Source organism: Dermacentor andersoni, chromosome 6 (assembly GCF_023375885.2).
Source record: "Dermacentor andersoni chromosome 6, qqDerAnde1_hic_scaffold, whole genome shotgun sequence".
Lineage (NCBI taxonomy): Eukaryota > Metazoa > Arthropoda > Arachnida > Ixodida > Ixodidae > Dermacentor > Dermacentor andersoni.
In genome coordinates this window covers 38,050,961-38,070,667 of record NC_092819.1, presented here as the reverse complement: position 1 = coordinate 38,070,667, position 19,707 = coordinate 38,050,961, and the positions used below count along the sequence as shown (strand labels likewise).

Below are 19,707 nucleotides of genomic sequence, written 5' to 3'. Positions count from 1 at the left end.
AAGACAAAGGCTTTGGTACACTCACGGTAGCCTTTGGCTTTTTCCAGCTGCCATCGACGTACATGTATGATGAGAAAGGCTTGTACTTTGCCTTGTACTCAGTTCTCTTGGTAGTTTTTCTATACAGAGAAGACCAAATACAATTAATTAAGTGACAGTGGCAGATCATATTGTTGAGCATTACATTCAGTACACTTCTACCTGGTTAGTGAGATTAACAGCCTGGGTAGGAGCTGGTGCAAGTTCTATGCCTTCAAGAGGCTGAAAGTCTACAATAGGAAATGTTCACTAATTACAGAATGCACCATTTAATCATGGCACCCCTTAAGAGACACCGAAACTCTGTGGTTCATATTACAAGTTCAGATTGTCCTAAGTGTGCTTAATTCATGTAAAGCTAAATGAAAGTCTCAAAACTTTTCAGCTTATCAGAGAATTCAACTTCACAGAATTTGTCCTGAGCAGAGCCTACTGTGTATTACTGCATTTGCCCAATTCTAATGTGCACTTGTTTTTAAATAAAAGGTGCATTCAAATTTGTACGCGTGTTACAATTGTAATTCTACTCAAAATCAAAAATGAAACTGATTCTTACTAAAAAAACAAAAGTTCAATGCAAGGTAGCTAGCCACACTGCCATTGAATGAGTCGTCTGAAGAAAACGACACTCGGAGACATTGCAAGGTGGGTCCACAGTGCACGGAATGCCCTTTTGCAGACGATGGTTGTGCAATCTTTCAGAAGTACGGCACTTCTAATGCATTAAATGGAACTAAAGCTGACTCTCTGTGGTAGGTAGACAGCGAAAAAGAGATGACGTCGGACTCCAATAGCGACTACTCACCAAGATTCATCTGTGTACGTGTCTGTGTGCCTTTGTACATTCAATAATATGATTTCGATGCAGTATGCGCTGACTCAGGTTCTGTTACTTGATGTGTGCGGTATAATTGGCACCAAGTTATTTTATGGGATATTTGGGCGGTAATATAACTGCACGTTCCAATCGGTGGAGCAAATCGATGAAAAAACAGTACTTTAACTTCACTGCTAATTGAGAAATATTTACCCACTTCCTTAAGAAAATGTAAAATAAGCAAATAACTTTTATGGAAGACTGCGAAGGTGGAAGAAATTTCATGAAAGAAAGAAATGGTCATCCACCTTAAAGAAGCACAAAAGCTACAGAAAAAAGATGGCTTACACTGAATGAATTTTTCTTCAAGTCCAAAGCTTGCTCACTGAGCACAAAATAGATACATAGCTCTATAGATTCCTACTACTTTTGGGTGCATTGTCACATTAAAAAATGTAATAATACTCCTGATGACACTCGTACGTACAAAGCAGAAAAACAGTGCAAGGCTACTCAGCAACCTCCCAGAGAGTGAGCTAACAGTAATAACTTGTTCGTGCACTGGTGGAAGAAGCCTAAAGGAGGGCAATAAAAAAGAACCTTGCGCCTTAATCATGCAGACACGGTATGCAGGAATTCACATTGGCACACACATGGACACAGTTGGCTGAGATGCGTGCCATATAATGGCCACTGTTGTTAAAAGTTTCAGAAGGCTTACTTGGCTTCATGGGAGGTGTCATCTCGAGGCAACAACCTCTCCATCGGCTCAGCTCGGTGTGGACCATCTGTGCATATGAAACAATATAACAGCACAAAAAATTACGTACAGAACAAGTTAACAAATTTACGATTAAACAAGAAAAAATAAATGCTGTGCCAATATTTTTCTTGAACGGCTGACAAGTGTTGAAAATGTATCTTTGTCAAAAGATCTGCTGATATCAATGCAGCTGAAAGATGTTATAATATGTTTCACTAGCCCCCCCCCCCCCGCCCTTTGTCCATATCTGACCAAGCCCTGTACTTGCGGACAACCTCTGTGGCAATGAGGGGAAAAAGCACGCACAAGTAAGAGCGCTCCTGAAAAAGTCCCACATTCTCATACACATTAGTTTAGGCTGAAGGAAAGGTAACAAGCACTTTAGCTACAACAGCAAAATAAGACAAAATAAACCAATAAGTGTTAAGTTTGGCTTATTATGCTGCTTTTTGCTTCTGCATTCGGACATATGTGAAATCATCACATGTGGAAGCTACGCTTACTCAGAATCTGTTCGAAGAACTGAAAATCACTCTTAAACGCTGCTGAACTAGTTGGCACAGTAACAGGCGCAGAAGCTCTGCCCCTGCAGCTTTCCCTTCATTACCACAGAAAGTTGTCCATGAGTAAGCAACATGTATGTCAACCAATTACAGTTGAAATTGTCAGACACAATGAACTAAATCTGAAATGTTTCTCGTCGATTTCAGCATTTACTGAGTACATGCTTATGTGGAATATCAGATACAACAAAGATATTTTTGTGTCAGATGCAACATAATTAAAATGAGGCTTGGCTGTACTTTTTTATTCTTTTTCAGCTTACAGTGCTCTTACTTTGCTGATGTAATTGTATTTTCTTGCTTTACAACAGTAACTGAATACTGACATTTGAAAGAGCACTAATGGCTAGACTGCATTCTGATGACAAAAATCTGATTTTTAAATAGACAGCTACATTTATATCCAGTCGGAGCAACTACAGAAGGTAAAGAAAATTGAAGTTAGCCAACATCTTTCATGTCGCTTCTTTTGTCGTTTGTTTTCCTGTAATTCGATGTTGCAATCTAACATTACAGCAGAAGGGTGTGGGACGTACCGACGACATCCCTGGTGGCTGGAGGCAGAGAAGGCTTCGGTGGCCAGGCAAAGGCAGCCCTGTACTCGCTTGTCTTACAAGGAGCCTCATCACCATGGCTCTGCTAGTGGCAAGAACACACACACACATTAAATAAAACCTGGCTGGGTTGCATATGCTCTCACGAAGGCATACACTGATACCAATACAGTTGCTTCAGGGTGCCTACCAGGTGACCCGTTACTACCAGTTCCCAACGTTACCCTAGCATCATTACTATCTGCTAGATTAAGCCCACTGAAGAATGCAGCCCTCTCCTAATTCTGTCCTGTAGTAGGTCAACTTTTCCCACCCCTGTAATATCTGCAAGTTTACAATTGACAGCACAATGAACACCCTTGTGCAATGAAAAAGATAAAATCAACTAAGCCTGCTCCATGTTTGTTTTTCATGCTTTTACCTGTGATGATATTTTATCAAATAAGCCAAACCTGTAATCTCTGCTTCTCCATTTCAGATATTCCAGCAACAATTTTCCCCCATGTTACTCACTGCATTGTCTCTAATTTCTTCTTCACAATGCAGGATCGCTCTGTGCACTTTGTCTTAACTATCACATCCACTCGTCAGTACATGTTGTAAATTAACCTAATGGAGCTATCACTATAAAGCCAAGGGGCTTTAGTATCTAAAATCAGTTACAAACCTTATGAATCTGTACCACGATAAAGGTGAATATCTTTTGGTAACAAATTTGCAAGAAAACCTCTAAGTGCATACTATCAGAATAAATTTGAAACGCAAACAAGTAAAAAATAACTAGAGTCTATTGTTGCGTTTATAGGTTCATCTTCATTTGTAACCGTGCCTTATATTTAGGCTTCAAAAATCAGGGACTACACAATGCTGAGAAATTGGCTATGGAGTGATTGCAGCCTGCCGCACTCCAATGTAATTACACATAAGTGGCGTTCTGATTAGTTGTTTTCTTGTTTGCACTCCAATTTATGCTCATGGTACATGGTTGTGTCTGTCCTGACAGGCAGCAATCATAACTGCAACTTTTTTTGAACTTGTGGACATCATCCTGGAGCATGCTAACCAGGCACTTTGTAAAGAGTTCTCTATCAAACACATTCATACAGCTGCAGGCACCCGTGTCACAAGCCAGGCAAAAAGCAAAGCCAATCCACTGAACACTTGTGGCTATACTTGTCCCCGGTGATGCTGATGATAGATGGCACTTATTGGTAAGTTAGTGAAACTCCCATGTTAGTGAGGGGCAAGCTCCTGATCATGATTCAGCATAGTAAGCTTCATACAACCAAAGTTCCTTAATTGAAGGACTCTGATCCAACTTTACGACACATCCACAAAGCCTAATGTGCTACCATCAAAACAGAGACTTTTTACTGTAATGAATTCTTGGGTTGCTAGTGAAAATGGCACACCTTGGTCCAATTGAATGTAGTGAGCAAATGATTAAAATGCATGGTTCAAACCAGAAAACACCATTAAGTCTTTAAAAGTGCCCTGCGATAAACTTAGGGTATGTGAAATAATCTGCACCTTAGCCTACCAGTTAGGTAGTCCCTGCTGTGATGGTAATGACAGTGAAGGCTTGTGAACAAACACAATGCCACCTGGTAGCATAGCCACTAATACTGCAAGCAAATACAATGGCCTGAACCAGCGGTCATGAAGAGCCAACTTGACAGCTTACTGAAATAAGGAAACGCGCTCAAATAAAAGCACTTTGTCTCCTTCTTTTCTTGAGAGGTACGCACTGCAGCATGTTGGCTATGCTACGGTGGGCAAGGTCCCCGCTGAACCTTTTAATGGCAACTCGGAAGCAGGCAGCAAGTAGCAGTTAGAAAGCCAGCCTTCCCCGACCCTGATAGTACGCATGCTGTGTTCTGCTGATGACAGCGCACCCCTACCTCTGGGCTGGCGCCATCACAACCCCCATTCATGGGGCCCTCCGCACAACACTCTTCTTTGCTCTGAAAATGTGACGTAAGGGAAAGGCTCCCACTTGCTTTCGACAGAGGCACAAACACAGTCCCTGCTTGTAGTAATAGAGAACTTATGCACTTCTCACAGTAAAGGGGCACTTGTGACAGTAGACTTTTCCTTGCTTTGACAGACTATGTGTTTGACAGGATCTGCAGTGTGGTATTGTTGGCAATAAAATTACGCCTAAGCAAGTCGCGGTTCAAAGAGGGGCATTAATGCTGACCATTTGCAAGAATGTGAAGTGAAGAACTGCGAACCAATGAATGTTTAGAAACCAGCAATTCTTTTAGGTGAGCCTTTGTCCTAATTGTGTACATTGTCTTGTATGTAATCTTTACGATGTGTATGTATAAGATATTGAGTACTTAGATGCATGGGTGAAGAAAATAAAGCCACTTGGTAACATGTAATACAGCCTGACATTCAAGGAGAGGTCTACTGACTGTGCTAAACTCTATGGTACATGCACACAAATTCACAAAAATGAGACAAATGGTTGCAGAATCTGAGCACGCAATCTACTGATGTTGCACCGCATGCAGACACCCTTCAAGTTACTATATTCAACTTTATTTTAGGCAAAGAGTTTTAGATAAGAAAAATAGAATACATTTCTTTCTTTGCTCCTGAGAGTCAACGAGGGTGAAGTGTAAATGACAAGGAAATAAAGGTTACTTATGTTTCACTGGAGATGAGGAACAAAAGTTGTGCTTGACTTGTACACACAACTTTGACAGTAATTGCACTACTAAGCATTTAGTGAGCAGAAAAAAGCCTATAGGAGTGGCCAGCAGCACAAATAGAAACAATCTTCTTTTCCCTAAGAAACACTACAGCAGTTTTACAAGGTGCTCACAGTAAGAGTCCAACATGTTAAAGTTACAACGTTTCATTACTAAGATACAAGGTTACTAAGTAATCTGCATGGCTATAGCCACATTTTTCATGGGCTCAGATTATTTTGTGGAAATTTGCTTGCATAGAAATTGCAGCTTAACTTTCACCTGTAAGGCAAACATATTTGAAGACACTATAAAGAAACAGGAAATGGCAGTAATTGTTTAAATACAACTTCCGAAATCAGGCAGTGCAGTGTGTGTGTGTTAGGGTGGGGGGGGGGCAGCTTAAGAAGCAGGCTAGAAAGGGAGATGGATAAGTTCAACTCTCTTGCTTCTTCATAATCTGTCACTTTTGACAATTATCTTCAATGCAACACTCTCCTAAACAGTGCCTCAGGCCATTCACCCAGCAAAACTCATGCTGGTAATTTGCAGTATTTGTGAAATCTAAGCCCACAATCACATTCATTAACATCATGATGCAAGGATCGCCACTAATTAATAAAGGGAAAATCAGAGATCCAAACATTCTTAGCAATTGCTACAAAGGAAACCCATACGGGTGCCTCGGAAGAAAAGCTTCACAATTGAAGAAAAATTCGTCCTGGTCCGGGACTCAAACCCGGGACCACCGCCTTTCCGGGGCAGCCGCTCTGCCATCTGAGCTTTCCGCAGGACTACTATGTCAAACACTTGCCTTTGCTTAGTGTAGTCGACAAATTCGACTTCGCCCTGCCATCTGCTAGCCGTCTGGATAGTTCAGATGACAGAGCGGCTGCCTTGGAAAGGCGGTGGTCCCAGGTTCGAGTCCCGGACCAGGACGAATTTTTCTTCAACTGTGAGGCTTTTCTTTCGAGGAACCCATATGGGTTTCCTTTGTAGCAATTGCTATGAACAGGTGGATGTTGATTTTCCCTTTATTAATTACTTCTCTCTACCTTGCGGGTTTCCGCAGAATTACTACGTCAGGGATGGCCACTGCTTCTAACTTGCACAAAAATGATGGCTGGGCTGTTATGCATTCCTGAAGCCATGTTGTGGTGCTTCTTTCTACATTTAGGATTACAATTCTGAACAGACAGTACAGAGTTGGGAGAAATGTATAACACTGAATTAAAAACAAGAACAAAAGAATGCAACAGTTGTAAGTACCCCACAGACAAAGAAAGAAAAGAAAAGAAAAAGCCATCTTAGTCCCCGTGGAACAAACCATGACTACATATAAAATTGGCACACAATCCAGGAAGCGTTCACTAAAATTTGCAAAGAGCACCTGGCATCATTGTTACATTACTGTCATTTGCTTGAGAAATGACGCTGGTACAGTGAAACCACAGTAATCGAAAATCATTTCATTTAAATTGATGGATAACTTAAACTGATCAGTTGGTCCCAGCAGAGTCACATGTGTTTCAATAGGGTAAAACTCTCACAAATTTGAACTCCTAGAACTGCGCAATGGTTATTGCAAACAAAATTTCTCACTCTCACAATCTGCCTCCTGGGCAAATGCAAACCAATGGCCAAAGGCCAAAGTCTGATGTGTCAATAGGTAGTCTCTTTGGAGTTTGAAATAAAGAGGTTCCACTTATAATATGTAAGATATGTTGAACCTACACTATCAACTTGGAACACGAGGAAGCACGTACCATGACAGGCCTGCCACGGCCAAGGCTGGGGTCTGCAGATCTGCTTCGGGAACCCACCTTGGATTTGTTCGAACGCTCCCCCGGCTGCACAAGATGATGGTAAGAGAGTCAAGCTTCCAACCACATGCTTGTAATTCACTGAACAAACTAAGGCTATGAGAAACACAGTGGCAAACAGACTGGATGTAGACAAACAGAGAGACTACAGAGATAAGTCTGCAGCCGGTCGTCAATCAATGAAAATTATTTTAAGACAGAGAAACCTTCAGCACTTTCATCACGTACCACCTTCACACTCACTAAATGAAAATTTATATGGTTCATACATTGAAACAGAAGCATTTAAAGCAACTCTTTACCTATACAAAAGCTACTTTCTGCCACTTTATTATTTACCAAGAAAAAAGTGCTGCACTGATACGAAGGTGTCTGGGTGACCCTGTGGTTATCAGTTTATTTGCCCCCACACTGGCTAGTTTCTTTTCTTTCTTAGTGCATCAAGAAAGAAGCTAGAACACTGCATTATACAGTATAGCACAGACAATACAAGCAAAACGATGAGTCACACTACAAGTGCTTCTGCTCAGATGTGGCTGCAGCCACAAGGTTGAACAAAGCTAACCAAGTCAAAGCCAAAGGCCCTCATCAGAATGACACAAGGGTTGTATGCATGCCTTCAACGCAAAAATTACAAGTGCTTTTCTTACTACGTATATTAGTGACAGCTACTTGGGACTTCAAAATTTCCCTGAGCAGCTATTTAAATATGTACCAAATGAGGCACACAAAAGTAAATAAATAAATGAATGAATGAATTATAAATCAGAAGGTAGCCAGAAGTAAAACCACTTGATGCACTGTGCAGTTCAAATGCACTTTCCCCACAAGGCTGGCCTCATCAACCTACCATTTTTGACACAGTGGCAACAAAATAGGGGCAAAATACTGAAAGCACACAAACACACGCACACATACACACACACACACAGCTTTGTCCAGCAATACCTTTTGCATGCCAAACAACATCCTAAGCAGCTTCAAGTGGTTCATTCCTTGCATTTAGCATAACACATCAACACTGTGAGTTTACAACATTAATGCATATTCAAAATAAGATTATCCTAAGCAGCTTCAAGTGGTTCATTCCTTGCATTTAGCATAACACATCAACACTGTGAGTTTACAACATTAATGCATATTCAAAATAAGATTATCCTAAGCAGCTTCAAGTGGTTCATTCCTTGCATTTAGCATAACACATCAACATTGTGAGTTTACAACATTAATGCATATTCAAAATAAGATTATCATAACCAAGATGAAATAACAACTGCACTTCAACCTATAGTACAGCTGCTTCTTCCCTAAAGGTCATCAACCAACAATAAAGCTTTTTGCAGGGTTCATAGCACCTGCAGTAGTAGTAAGCAATACAGGTTATCTATTTCCATGTGAAGCACACTACACATGCACTCAACATTCTCATGTCTGCAGAGATGACAGCGTGCTTTCCTAAGCGTCTACAACTGCATGCACCCACATTTATGACTGCACAAAGAGAGCCTCACCGTCCCACTGAGCAGCCCTGCAAGAGAGTCCCCTCCACTTCGAAAACCTCAAGTAGACTGTCTTTCATTATTCTCGTACCGTAACCCCCCATCCCTCTTTTCCCTTCAATACCTAGAGTTCAACCGAAGAAAAAGGGGGAGGCAGGCAACGTCAAAGCCAAATACGTAGCCACCCTAATAATAAATGTGGCGGATTCAGCCAACACCTTATGTCACGTTACCGCCCTTACCCCAGCAGCACAATAACAGAGACCAGCTGCTCCCTTTCTCTTTTCTTATATATTTTTTAGCAGCTCCCGACCCTCTGTGTCTCCATTAGCTTTTGCTAAAGAGACTGGAGAGGGTGATAGCCACAAGAACAGAAAGAAAAAGAAAGTTTTTTTTTCTTTTAGGAAAGAGGCAGTGTGTACGGAAGTTTACTGAAGGAAGAGTGAGAAAAAGACGAAGAAAGTGAAGCTTCATTTCTCCACTCCTCTTTTTTTCGTATACGGAAGAAAGAATAAGGTGGTGATAAAGAGGAGAGCCATGTTAAAAGGAGGACTAATAAAACAGAAACACCCTACCCCATAGTAGAAGAGAGATGCTGCATAATGATATTTCAGGAGACCAGCCATACTTGAAATGTATTACTACCAAACAATGGGCAACAAGAGATGCTAGGCTTTATGTTTTAGAAGGATTTAGAGAGAAAAAAGTTTTTTCCTTCCTCCCTCAAACCCCCCCTCCCTCCCTCCCCCTCCCTCCCCCCCCCCCCCCCCCCCCCCCCCCCCCACACACACACACACACACACACACACACACACACACACACACACACACACACACACACACACACACACACACACACAGACAGACAGACAGATACGAGAAAGCTCCCTTGCAGTAAAAACTTTAACAGGAAAAAGTGCACAGAAAAAGGGAAGCCAAGCCCTGCTTTTCATTTTTGCATGTTCTTTTGCACAAAGGTCAACTGCGGAGTGAAACACCTGCCCTGCGATAAACCGCTACCTTTCCTTCCCTTGTCTGCCAGTCGACTCCCTGTGGGCTGCCGCTGATGCCCGCGCACGACCTCAGAGGCAGACACGCCCGGCGGGAGCTGACGCACCCAATACGCCCCGAGTCCCCGCCCTCCTCTTTCCTAACTTCTTATGTCCCTACAGCCTCCACGTTAAGTCTTCTTACCTCTATCATTCTTGCCCTCTATCACTCACTCTCCTTTTGCCACTCATTACGTTCACTTCCCCCCCCCCTTCCCCTTTACCACGTCTCATGAAGGGGAGCAAATGAACTATATGGGCTTGCTTGTTTGCGCTTTGTGAGGCCAAGCACGTCCACTGCATGCAATGCTCACTACCTTCTTAACGACGCATACATCTGCCCTGTCTAATGAACCGTTACACGATGAAGTCTGACACCATGAAGGTGCTTCGTGATACCTGTGTATTGTCGGTACTAAATTCAACATGAACAGGAAAGAACAATTGTATTGTTTTCTGCATGCAATTATAGTTCATAATGTGGTGTGTAACTGTTCCATGGCCAGTTTCTAAATATGATATTACTAGTTCCAAAAGTACAAACTGAGTGTTTTGGAATTACATGATATGGTCAATGTCACAAACACCAACCAATGCGGACACTTAACCATGTGCAGTAGTTTATTTTCACTAGTTTAAATTTCAGTTTATATTGGTGGTAGTTGGAAACAAGGCAGACAGTGGAAGGAGGTGTCAGCTAAAAAGACGTTTTTCCAAGATCTCAGCAGACCTCTGCTAGAAAAAAATCCTGCAAGGCCATGCTCACAAAAATCAATTTCTGGGGTTTTACATGCCAAAAGGGCAATCTGATTACGAGGCACCTCATCGAGTGGAACTACAGACTAATTTTGACCTGGGGTTCTTTAATGTGCACCAAATGCATGGTGCACAAGCATTTTGGCATACAGCGTACATCAGAACACGGCTTCAGCAGTCACGATCGAACACGAAACCTCATGCTGAGCATTGCGAGGCCATGCTTCTTTGTCAATGTATAGAACAGCATTACCTTGCTGATTTAAATGAACAGCAACCCTTGGTTGTACAAACACATTCTGTAATTATATTGCCGGTTTACTTAATCATTGCAACACAAAGTTTCTGCGATAATATCACTAACTCTTGAATACCAAACCAGCATTATAACTTCCCTAAATATGCCTTGTCGGCAAAGCATCTTTTAAATTAAAAAATATGCTTTCTTGTAAAATAGCCTTTCTTTTTTCTTTTCATTAGTCTTCTTTCTGTGCTTTCTTGTACATAGGCAGCAATCTCTTGCACTGTCTTGAACAAAAACTCAGGCATTCTAACTAAAATAAACTATAGTATACGTCACATATTTAAATTTTTTTTACCTTGCTAAAAAATCATGCAGCTCTATGGCAGAATAATTTTGTCCCTTATAATGTCTAGCACAATAGCATGCAACAAGACCACTGCATGTAACAAACAAACAAACAAGCAGAAAAAAAAGCTAACGTATAAATGGATGAGTGAATGTTACAGAGTCTAAACATACGTAAAACAAAAAGGGCAACCTAACACTTGCAGATTACCTTCTGCGGCAATGAAGAGAAACATACGGAGGCAAAGTGCATACAAGTAGGAGCGCTCCTGAAAAAACTCCCACGTTATCACCTGCACTACTTCAAGCTAAGGAAAAGAAGACGTAAACATCTTGTTTACAACAATAAAATAAGACAAAATATGCCGATGCACGCTTAGCTTGACTTATTTTTCCATTTTCCTCTTCCATGTTTGGGCAGATGTGAAATCGTCGCATGACAAAGCTAAGCTGTTCCAAACACCAAAGATGTTGTCAAACCCTGCAGGGCTACTTGACGTAAAGTAACACACGTGCATGAACTTTTAGTAGTAGTTTTTCGTTCACTGCCAGAGAAAGTTGTCCACGAGTATAGCATACACACAGTGCAACCATTGAACCCACGTATGTAAGCCTTGCAAGCATTCCTAATTGTGACATGAACAATGGTACAAGAACCTCATTTTTTATGTTTACATGTACTTTGTACTATGAACTTTCAGAGCATGCACAGCAAAGCAGACAGGTACTGCCAAATTGCTCACAGAGTAGGAAGGAAACAGGCGGCAACTGACCCTTGCCCTGTAGCAGTGGTCGTTGTCGTCACGGTGAAGTGCGTCCGCTGATCCTGTTGCTGCCGCCTGGTGGTGACTTCCGTCGGTGCCCAAGATGTCGCTCGTTCGATATGCTACCTCCGGGTGCTTCTTCTTCCTTGTGAGTGCTGGTTCCAGAGCTGCGTTCATGCCCGGTCATCTGGCTTAGTACATTGAATCGCACGCACCTTACGGAATATTTTACTATAAATCCCTTTTGTCTACACCACAGCAGCAGTGTGTTTCTGACACCAGACAGCTTCCACTCACATGTTTCCAGCACCAAAGCTTTCTAAGAAAAAAAGAAGTACTTTCTACTATAGTGAACTATATCTACCACGAGAATAAACTGAAACGTGAAATGACTGATCAGAACTGCTCTTATGTGTAATTACATGAAATTGTGACATGTAATCACTCTGTATAGCCAGTATCTAAGCATGGAATAGTCCAAGTGTACATTTTGGAATCTGAATTAAGTCTTTCATTACAAATGCAGCTGAACCTGGCAATAGAACAACACATCAGAATAGTTTCAAAATTATTCGCATTTGAACTTATGCTGATAGTACATGCTCTTGATGCATACAGACATAAGATGATGATGATATATGTTTTTTTTTTTTTTGGCGCAAGGGCCAATGACAGCCAAAGAGCGCCAAACATAAGAAAGATGCCTTCTGTATCAAGTTCACGCATGTAGCTTTCCTTTGCATTTTGGATTAAAATGAATTCATAAAACAATGTTTCAACTACTACATAGTCAAACTGGTGTCCGCTGGTGTGTCCTATATATTTGCAGGCCTATTGCAACTTACATTCTCTTCACTACCTTCTAAATTATGGGGCTGTTCCAGAGGACAATACTGGAAGTCTTTTGGGACCTGCATGTTTAAACATCATAAGAGGGTCTACACCCTGCCACCCATCCACAATTCTACATGCTGAAATAAAACCTCAGAATCACAAGCTCTGAACAAAATAATGACATTTTAAATAATTGGCATATATACTAAGGCAACTATAATCAGATCTACGCTGAAAGTCAGATTATTGTAGGAGAAGCGTGTCGTATGCCAGAAAGAAATTCTCGCATGGCTGCGGCAGTGCCAGGGATGTGATCACGTATAAGATTGTCCTGTTTTGTTGTTTTCGAACAAAAATTTTTCTCAAATGGCTTTGAATAGTTTAATTATACTGCATGGAAAGCAATCAAATGCATTCTTGTAACCTAAATGTTTTTCAGTGTTGCTGTTGCGCACGAGGTTGCGGGATTGAATCCCGGCCACGGTGGCTGCATTTCGATAGGGGTGAAATGCGGCAAACACGTATGTACTTCGCTTTAGGTGTACATTAAATAAGACCAGGTGGTCCAAATTTTCGGCGTCCTCCCGCTCCAGCGTGCCTCACAATCAAATCGTGGTTTAGGCAGGTAAAACTCCAGTTTAATTTTTTTTTTCAGTGTTCCTACATGGAATCTTCATTGGTGCACAAACTGAAGTTCAACGAAAATTTCAAAATTTTTACTAATTTCTCAGGAGAAATGGAAGGCTAGTAAGGAAACAGGAATATAGCAAAGCGAAAGTAAAGGACCAGAGGACAATATTTTGGCAGTCATGTGTACATGAACCTCAAAAAGAGCACATGTTAGAAATCTCTCAGTTAAGACCAGCAGTTATGTGTCATATAGTTTAAACATTATTCATTATGACTAGGTTAGCCTAGAAGCCCTACACAGCCTAGTCAGATGCTGGAGCACGCAGTTAAATGCAGTCATTGTGCTAGCAAAAATTAACAGAAGACAAACAAATAATGCAAGAACGAATCTGCACATCAGAACCATTATGACACTGCACGACTAATTTGTCTAGTGGAAAGTCAATCACATATAAAACTTCAAAACATATGTGTAAGTGAGCGTCATGGCAAAGCAAAATAACAAGGTATGCCCAGAGGTATCTACTTTTGTGAGGATACTATAATGATTGAATCAAGGTCAACTGAGGAATGTACAACAGAAAGAAAGTGTTGATAATACTTAATTAGCAAGATGAAACAATAAATAATCATTTCATACAGTGCTACTTTACACCTTACCAATGTTAATAATTCCTATATTCAGCATTAACTCCAATGGACAAATCAACCTCACACATTCTTTTGCATATGGAGCAGCAAGCTTTAGTTACAATTTATTACCAAAACAGTGTGAGTGCCACCTATCCTTTGAAATGAACATTCTAGGCAGTAACAATGGTGAAGACACATTTCTGAATAGCTGTTAATAAGCCATTTAACCCATTATGTATTGTGAAAACTTGAATCATAACAATAACCACTTCTATCACTACAGAAGTCCAATTAGCGATTCTTGGTATCGCATTCCAAAGCCAGTGTTAAGAGGAAATCCAAAGCCAACCAAGCCACAAGCACAAGTCAGTATGCACACACCTTGTCTGAGGAAATTCATCCCTTTCTTCAAACATCCAACTTCAGGCGACAAAACTTCAAGCAACCAAGCGCGCAACAACACAGCGGGAGACGAGACAGGGGAAGCACTCACACCAACGACGTCTCATGCAGACTAACGGACGGGCATCGGAAAGAGGGGCACCAGCAAACGAGCCAGGCGTGACTGATGGCAGCCCATCGTCTGCCGTGCAACAATTGAGCAGCCGCAAACAAAACAGCAACAAAAAGCATGCGTGCGTCACTGCCATGGAAGTGCTGTCATTTTCAGAGAGCCCGCACAAGGCTGGAATCTCATATGCACTTGTTTCAGTACGCAGTCTATAGATGACTGGGTTGCTTAAGGCTGAGCATGGCAGCTTTAAAAAATGTAGGTCAGAAATCAGCTTCAAAAGCCACTCTCACCGAATCTTTTGACAGATGCAATCCAGCCAGAATGGCAGCCGTGCTATTACAACTTGAATTACCTGTGCTTGCTTTCTAGCTAACAATGAACATTACATTTTAGAAAAGAAAAAACAAAAGCTCGGATTATGAAATGTAGATATCTCACGTCAATAAAGACTGCTCTTGTGTGACACTGGGTAGCTAAAATTTTGTAAGAGTGTAGCACTGAGGCCGCGCATATGAGATCTAGTAGTTCTGTACATATGCTGTGTTCTTTTGCTACCTTTGTTTACAGAAACAAAATGTTATTTGCAAATTGTTGGCAGCTACATGGCTATCCACTACTAACTGTAACCCTGGTCCTTCCTTCGAGCTAAATGCAGAAATATTTTAGCATATCAATAATACTAAGCATTAGTAAACAGTTTTTGCACTGCGCAATGACGCAATACCATGCTTGCACTTTTGTCAATAAGTATTGCTTGCATTTCCCCACTATTTTTATACCATCTATCCTTATATCGCCTTTTATTTGCTGAACCCCTTTCTGCAGCACAGGGTAGCATGCCAATACATACACTAGTTAATCTCCCTGTCTTTACCTCTCTTCATCCACATTCTCTTGTCATTATGTAGCCAGTAACAAAGACCTTTGTTTTGCTTTGTTTTTCAGTGACCACTTCATGAACCAACACACACACACGAAAAACGCTTTCAGTCTGTTGGTATAAGGCAAACCGCGCACTGACTCCTTTTACGAAAGCTCTATTCTGTTCCAGCGTGGCCTTTTCCTTAGTGACAAGGTCAACTCATCAGGGCCTGCTGAGGTGTGACGCTAGAGAATTCCTCAGCCAAAGGAATGCAGTGAATGTCATGCAGCCGTCATAAGGAGAGAAAGCAACTGCATGCAGAAAAAAGAAAAAAATAAATTGAAGAGGAAGAAAGAGATAGAAAATAAATATCATGCCAACATCTGTGTGCACTCAAGCAGGAAGCATATTTCTAGCAAGAGCTTCTAGAAGGTGCTGAAAGGGCAGTGGCTGACATTTAAGCATGACATTATACAAAAGACTTAGCTAGAGTAAACTTCTGGTGTTCTTTCTTTTTTTTTCTTTTTTTCACTCTCTCTTCTCTATGGTACGAAATGTGCAGCTAGTTCTCTGGGTTGAATTTTAATTCGCAGAGCTTTGCATACATAAATGCCCTCTGCAGATGGTCAGCCACCTTTGCTAATAACAAGGCTCCTACAAACAGTTCTACCAAAGAAATTTTTTCACAGACTCTTATATATTATGCCAAATTGTAGTTATAATACTGCAACCAAGAGCTGACTTGTCTCTTAAAGAAGAAAAAGCAGGTTTAGGAGGCCATAGCCACAGAAGCAGCCTAACTATCATGACAAAATATTAAAGATTTATGAATCAGAACTGAGGCGGGCATTATTGGATTAAAGAAATGGTGTGATTTGTTTCACCTATAAGTGACTACCACAAGCAATAAAAAAATAAAGATATTGTGGCACCTTTTCTTGTCCTCTACAATTTACTCAAATGGGAAAATTTTATTTATTGATAACATCAACAAAATTTCCCCCGGCTGTTGGGTAATCACAAATGCTTCTGTTTCGCAGGCAATATCAGATATAATGTTTCGACAGATTCTCACTGCGGCTGAACACAAGTTAACCTTTAATAATAGAAATTACGAGGGATCACACCAACATTTACAAAATTAAAGGTGTTGGCCAGCTGTCGAACAGCTGCTTGATTGCAACAAGGAGGTGTAAATGTGTCTTACTGCAATCTTTCATAATGGGCAACAACAGCAGAAACATTCCACACAGTCAACAGAGTGCTCTCAGACAAAATAAACGTAAGCCAACGCTGCAACCTCAACTTGCTTATATTTCAAGCTCCAATGTACAAACAAGCTGTCGGTAAAGGTAATACTCGGTGCCGACTATAATTTAGGCTGCAGTTAAGAAAATGCTCAGACTTAAAACAGAACTTCTGAGGGTTTGCAGACAACGCAGCACATTCCGCAAGCCAAAAGTGCCATGAATGCTTCCTACGCATTAAGACATCGTAAAGATAACGAAGCAAAAATGAGGGCCGACTCACAAGTTGCATCTGGCGGCTTCACGACAACATTTCCTGCTGGTTCTAGATGCCCTGGCTGCCACGCAAAGCTCCTCTTGTACTCAGCGTGCAACTGAAATTGACAAGAAAGAAGAGGAAAAGAAAACAGTTGGTAAGTTGTAGCTGTAAATTAGGATTTTCGCAGAGCAGCAGCTGTCACAGCTATGTGTCGCAACCACGTCTATTATGATGGAAACTTGATTATCAAGTGCACAAGGTAGAAAATTTGCTGTAGTACTGCTCTACTAGACAAGACGTAGAAGATATATGGTTTATATGTACATAGAAGTACACTTGTACACTTGAGTGTGATAAGGCCTTTCTCACCATGTCGCAGTGAAAAGTAGACCAGTTTATAGTTCCTGTAAGATATACAATTTTCATCAGTGCAGGACTGCAAGGGGGTGCAGGATATTAAAAAGTGTGCAATGGTCAACAAATGTTGATATGAGCATGTGAGCTGCTGTCAATCTAATCGGAAGAAGCCATTAGAAACCAAGCTTTTAGACTGCCAAGAACTTAATCTTCACTCCATCCTCTTTGATAGGAACTGCAGATAGCAGCGTTCAAGTCGATGGTTTAAAGGGATGGCGAAAAATTCAACTATTGCAGAGCCCTAACAATTTATGTTCTCTAATTATGTGACATAATACTGATTGATACAAATCATTCTTAATGTGAAATACCTTTTTCCTGCAAGTACTTCATCCATGATAGCCAAGTTTCAGTACCACTTGTGTAGAATGCATCATATCAGCTAAGAACATTTGTTTAATTTCCTGTGAGCAGAAATGTAGTATCTATTAAAGTTGATTGCACTGGATACCGAAATTGGTGAGGAATACTTAATGTTCCATCACTTGATAAAACAGTTTTTATTGTAGGCATGGGACAAGCTGTTTCACACAGTCTGAGACAACTGGTAGAAGGCATAGGGACTGAGCTTTTCTACTAAACACAATAAATGTGAAATTGTTTAAATCATCTTGCCTATCACATGACTGCAAACAAAAGTTCTACCAGCAGCACTGGATCACTTGCCTAGAAGCTTCATCTAAAGGATTATTATCACATGCGGCATTGACTGTCTCTTGGATCATCCTTGTGCAGAGGGAGAGGTTGTCTACTAAATCTGCCAAATGAGCGCAACATTGTAAAAGCGACAACAGACTCCTTTCGTAATGTGGCATACAATGCCAGAAAAGTTTCAATTTTGTACTTGATGGCCACAAGAAAATAAAATCAAGCTTTTTGAATAAAGCCATATTGGTATGTCCATGCTGGCCTAAGAAAATGGGGCAGACAGCAACAGTTAATGGAGCATAAAAAATTGATAATTGAGGTATCGCTGCAACATCCATCTTAGTCACACTAGCTTAAAGCAGAGCAGTAGTACATAAACTTAAAATGTTGCCCTTGTTTGTATACAGCTATGTGTGCATGTATGGGCATGTATACTATGCAATAAAACTAATTGCTGCTGCCACTGCTCTTAACAGTTTAAAGTCAACTTTCCGAAAACAATACTGAGATGCAGTACACAGCAAACCAGTAGACAATATTACATATTTTTTTTTTTTTACTAGCATTACAACAGCACTTAAGCACGCCAACATGAGCTGCAACTGAGCACTGCAAGATGTATTTTCCATATCCATTTCTATGTTATGGGCATCACAGTAAGTAGTTTCGCGAACAACATCCAAGAATATATTTTATAAGCCTTTCTATTATTTGACAATGAATGGCGCATCACTCTCTATAATGATGACGGACAAGGGGGGGGGGGGGGGGTGGGGGGGGGGGGGGGGGGGGCACGTGCTCCAAATACACAAACTCGCACATTTTAGAGAAGATCAATTCAAACGAAACCCAGAAATCAAACTTAACTGATTCCACGGTAAAGGGCGCTGATCGCGCTTTTACAACTAATCGCGTCTTTTTAAGACCGTTACATTCCATGCAATGCGCGCGTTATGCAACGAGGGTGTTTTCACGTCGCGATCCCATTCATAACACTTTCAATTTATGCCGATTTCAGCACGTCTCTAAAAACAGCAACGTAGCACACGTCTAGCCGTGCTTAACTGCCTGCCGTTTACCTTGGCCTACTCTCCGACAAGGAACGCGCACGCTCCGACCGGACGCAATTAATGCACAGACGGACGTGTCTGCTACTCACTCAGCGGCTCATCAGAAAACAAGGCCGCAAGATCCGCCCGACGAAGAGACCGGTATCTACAATATCTACCCGGAGGCGCCGGGGGAAAAACTCGCTTTCTGTCCCGAAAATGATACCTAGAACTCGCGTGCTCTACTCTTCAGGGCGCGAGGAGGAGATGCGAACCGGACTAAACGTCCGTGCGGCCGTGTCGCCAAGGCAAAACAGAACCATGCGAGACGTAAACACGGAAAACAGGGACATGGCATCGCGCGTTGACTGAAGTGTCGCTCGCATGGTAGTTGCTGCGCTTGCACATTACCATTTTGGTGCCTGACGCCGGCGAGGGCCAAGCGAGAGCAAGCTTCCCCTCAGTTGATTTTTTCACGAGACTGCCGTGGCGGCCGACATGTTACGAAACGGAGCGGATACTCTCTGCTAACGCTGTTCCTCCCTCGCGTTCACTCGCCGTCGTCCTTCGCTGCCGTGGAAACGGGCCTTCCAGAGCGAAAAAAAGAAACATTGCGCGCTCGGATCGTTGGCGCTGGTCTCACCGGGTGCTGTTGTCGACGCGGCGTCGACAGGTCCGGCGCTTCCTACGACGACGACG

General features: G+C 41.6%; 1 protein-coding gene across 5 annotated transcripts in view; it reads right to left on the bottom strand.

Moving 5' to 3' along the window:
* The window catches only part of LOC126521927 (uncharacterized), an 80,237-nt gene that overhangs the window by 24,420 nt on the left and 36,110 nt on the right, over window positions 1-19,707 (bottom strand). For 2 of the 5 annotated variants that reach the window (XM_050170673.3, XM_072288702.1), the window contains exons 2-8: window positions 16,919-17,009; window positions 11,925-12,082; window positions 7,202-7,285; window positions 4,638-4,700; window positions 2,719-2,818; window positions 1,578-1,644; window positions 26-119 (exon numbers count right to left, since the gene is read on the bottom strand). In XM_050170673.3, coding sequence (XP_050026630.2) covers window positions 26-119; window positions 1,578-1,644; window positions 2,719-2,818; window positions 4,638-4,700; window positions 7,202-7,285; window positions 11,925-12,082; window positions 16,919-17,009 — 657 coding nt within the window. Of the gene's footprint in view, window positions 1-25; window positions 120-1,577; window positions 1,645-2,718; window positions 2,822-4,637; window positions 4,701-7,201; window positions 7,286-11,924; window positions 12,083-16,918; window positions 17,010-19,419; window positions 19,632-19,707 lie in introns of those variants that run through there. The other 3 variants (XM_072288703.1, XM_072288704.1, XM_072288705.1) reach the window with 3 other exon arrangements.